The sequence below is a fragment of the Neolamprologus brichardi genome, chromosome 10, assembly GCF_056152115.1.
Source record: "Neolamprologus brichardi isolate AB-2024 chromosome 10, ASM5615211v1, whole genome shotgun sequence".
Taxonomy (NCBI): Eukaryota; Metazoa; Chordata; class Actinopteri; order Cichliformes; family Cichlidae; genus Neolamprologus; species Neolamprologus brichardi.
The window spans coordinates 4,346,823-4,350,479 of NC_142113.1; the positions used below are offsets into that span (position 1 = coordinate 4,346,823).

Below are 3,657 nucleotides of genomic sequence, written 5' to 3' on the forward strand. Positions count from 1 at the left end.
ACTGACTGTTTTATATTATATCTAATATATATTATGTAATTATCCTTATAATTACAAAATGTTTTATGTAAGATTTATGTTTTGTAATTTAAATCTGACATCACAAAAGTATTTCGGAGTTTGAATATTTTGTAATTTTTTGTAATTTTGTAACTGCAGTACACGTAATATTAATTTTGAACAATTTTGTCCAGGTTCCTTGACACCAGGGACTCCTCCAGGACCATCGCGTTCAGTTACAGAGTCGGTGTGTCCACGGTGTGCCAGATCATCCCCCAGGTAGCGACGGCCATCTGGGACTGTCTAGTGGACGACTTCATGGCTGTGCCTTCACCTGGAGACTCATAGAGAAAGTATATACAGTGGTCCCTCATTTATTGCAGCAGGGTTTCTCAGAATAACTAGCCCCTCGCCACACACTTTATACACTTTATTTATTTATTTATTTTTTACACACACACATGAAGATTAGTCACAGTTCTCACAAGTTGATTCTCACAGTGCAAACCTTTGTAGATTTCAAAACGTAAAAGTATCATTATGCCGTGTTTTTTCTTCGTCTTCCTGCCACTTTTGTGCTTCTTTTTCCCTCCAGGAGTGATGATGTCATCATCACTCCACAAGCCAATGAGATTATCACATGACATTTATGAACAGGGATATCTCTTTTTAACTGTTTTCAATTTAACGTAATATTTAAGTGTTTCTTAGTTTTAGACTAGTTGGTTAGTCTTTTTCAATGTTTTAAACCATATCCCAGGATTTTACTTCACCATTTATGGAGTTTTAACAAGCAAATAAAAGACAGAGCTTAATTCTGTAAAGATTAGATGAAAAATACTCAAAGGATAAATTCAATTGGTTTATTATTTTGTTACATAAGTTGAAAAAAGTAAAACAAGTAACTACAGAAACAACATAAAAGGAAACTTAAACAATCAAATAAATAAATGAAGGGGGGGAGGGGGAAGGGGAGAAAACCCCAACAATCCCCTCTGAGCAAGCACTAGGCGACAGTGGGGAGGAAAAACTGCCTTTTAACGGGCAGAAGCCTCCAGCAGAACCAGGCTCAGGAGGGGGCAGTCAACTGCTGGGACTGGTTGGGGGGGGTGAGGGTGAAAAAAAGAAAAAAGATTAAGAAGGTAGGGAATATGTGTTAGGAGAGAAAGGGAGAGGGGGGACAGGAGAGGTGAAAATTAAGATGGATCACAGGTGGAGGAGGACGAGGCTAAATCATCTGAATAACCAGCAGACGCCTCTTTTCTTCATTTCCAGGTATTTTTCCATGAGCACTTTTTTCTCCAGGATAAGGGTTCTCAACTGATCGTTTGTTTCTGCATTTTGCTCCTCGAGTTGCTTGCATCTTTGCTCCATTTCTTTTAATCCTGCTTGTTCTTTTCTAGGCTTTTCTTTCGGGTCTTCGTACGTTGCCTCCTCCATTGGATTTGCCTTGCACATGTCTGTATTTCTCTCTTGTTTTTTCTTGTACATCTCTTCTATCAGGTCAATTTTTCTCTTGAATACTTGATGCATAAGCAGCAGGTATTCATATTTTTTCTCTTGTTGTTGCTTTTGTGCCTGCATTTCACTTATTTGGCTCTCCAAGTCACTGACCCTCAACAACATCTCATTCATGAGCTCTGAGTGTTCTTTCCTCATTCCATCGATCGTACACTGCATCTCTGAACATTGTCTTTCCAGTATTTCCTTTTCTCTTTCCAGGTCAGGTGTTTTCTCCCTCATTTCATTACAAAATTCTCGCAGTTCTAGATTCCTTCTCTCAAAGTCCTGGAGAATACGTTTTTCTTCTTCCTGTTTCTCTTTTTCTTCAAGAAGCTCTTTATTTTTGCACTCTGTTTCATCAAACCTGACTTTCAGCTCTACGTACATTTCCCTCATGGCTTTGAGTTTGTCCTCCATTGGTATTTCTTTTTCTCTTTCCAGTTCAGGTGTTTTGTCCTTCATTTCATTACAAAATTCTCGCAGTTCTAGATTCCTTCTCTCAAAATCCTGGAGAATACGTTTTTCTTCTTCCTGTTTCTCTTTTTCTTCAAGAAGCTCTATATTTTTGAACTCTGTTTCACCAAACTTGACTGCCAGATCTACGCACATTTCCCTCATGTCTTTGAGTTTGCGCTGCAGTCGTATTGTCTTTTTTCTTTCCAGTTCAGATGTTTTTTCCTTCATTTCATTACAAAATTCTCGCAGTTCTAGATTCCTTCTCTCAAAGTCCTGGAGAATACGTTTTTCTTCTTCCTGTTGCTTTTTTTCTTCAAGAAGCTCTTTCAGTTTGTGCTCCATTTGTACTTCCTGTTCAGTCTTCTGTTGGCGGATTTTTTCAATTGTTTTCTCAGCTTCATCGAGCTTTCCTTGAAGTATCTGTATCTCCTCAATAGTAGCTTTCTTTCCTTGAAGCTGGGCAGATGTTTCTTTTAATTCGGCACTCTGTGTTCCCGATGAAAAAATACGGGAAAAAAAATTCTTTCGTCCTTGACCAAACTTCATTCCCTCATTGATAATTTTTATATCAGGCTGCCGTTGCTGTTTTCCTTCCAGGTCTTTATTTCGTGCTTCCAATTGTCTGCACTTCTCCTCTAGTTGAAGCTTCTCTTCTTCAATTTGTTTAACTTTGTCATGGAGGTCAGAGTTTTCCTTCTGACTTTCCTGTAATGCCCTTTGGATTGATAAGACAACATCCATGGTAATTTCTCCTGAAGAGATTGGCTGGCCAGACCACGAAGGAGAGGCAGCATTATTTATTTTTCTTTGTCGGCGTTTTCGTCCCATGTTGGAGCCTGTGCACAGTGACTCTGAAAAGGCTTAGAAATATTTGCAAATGTATCTCGTGTTGAACGTTTGAAGTCTGCAAACAAACTGTTTTAAAATTGCTGCTTCTGATCCCTATTTATAGACTTCAGAACTTCAAAGGATCAAAGGTATTAATGATGTCACATCTTTTGACATCATCATTCCGTAAGCCAATCAGATTGTCACATGACATTTTAAAATGGGGATGTGTTTTTTTTTGTTTTTTTGTTTTTTTTTAAAGTTTTTTTGGAGTTTTCACCATTTGCTCCAGGAGCTGCGCCTGGATGACGGCCGCTTTCAGCGGTACTGTTATGTTTGCATGCCTCAAACATTAATGATGACACCTTCAGTCTTTCTCAGTTCCATTCTTTAATTCTCAGGCTTGCAGCGGCAACACAGTCTGCAGCGCTAACTTGTTCATCTACCGTTTTCTGTTGTCTCCTTTTTCTATATCCTCCTTCTGCCTTACATTCGACCTTTCAAAATAAAAGTTCTGTAAACATCACAATCACCTCCTTTTTTTTTTCTTTAACAAACTTAGGTACTCAGTGAGGTGAATTATTAATCTGAACCTATGATAACAACACCTAATAAAATTACTGAACGTTCTTATTACTTGAGTTTCTCCACACCTAAACATCACTTAAACAGCACTGCATTTGCGCAGATCTCTGACTAATCACTATCAACATTCAACACTAGAATACTGGTTACAGTGTTAGATTCAGGAACAACAAACATGTTACACGCAGCGTAACCTTTAACGGGTCACTCAGATATTCAAGTCTTAGATCTGATGTAATCAGACAGATGCATAGGTACGCGTCTGTTTGATCTGACTGGGTATCT

The 3,657-nt window shown here is 38.4% G+C and overlaps 1 protein-coding gene across 1 annotated transcript; it reads right to left on the reverse strand.

The window, feature by feature from the left end:
- Positions 1-1,233: 1,233 nt before the first annotated feature.
- On the reverse strand, positions 1,234-2,787 carry LOC148100805 (uncharacterized). Its single transcript, XM_087846785.1, has one exon. It carries the CDS (start codon positions 2,785-2,787, stop codon positions 1,234-1,236), a length of 1,554 nt encoding a protein of 517 aa, XP_087702911.1.
- Between the last annotated feature and the right edge of the window lie 870 nt (positions 2,788-3,657).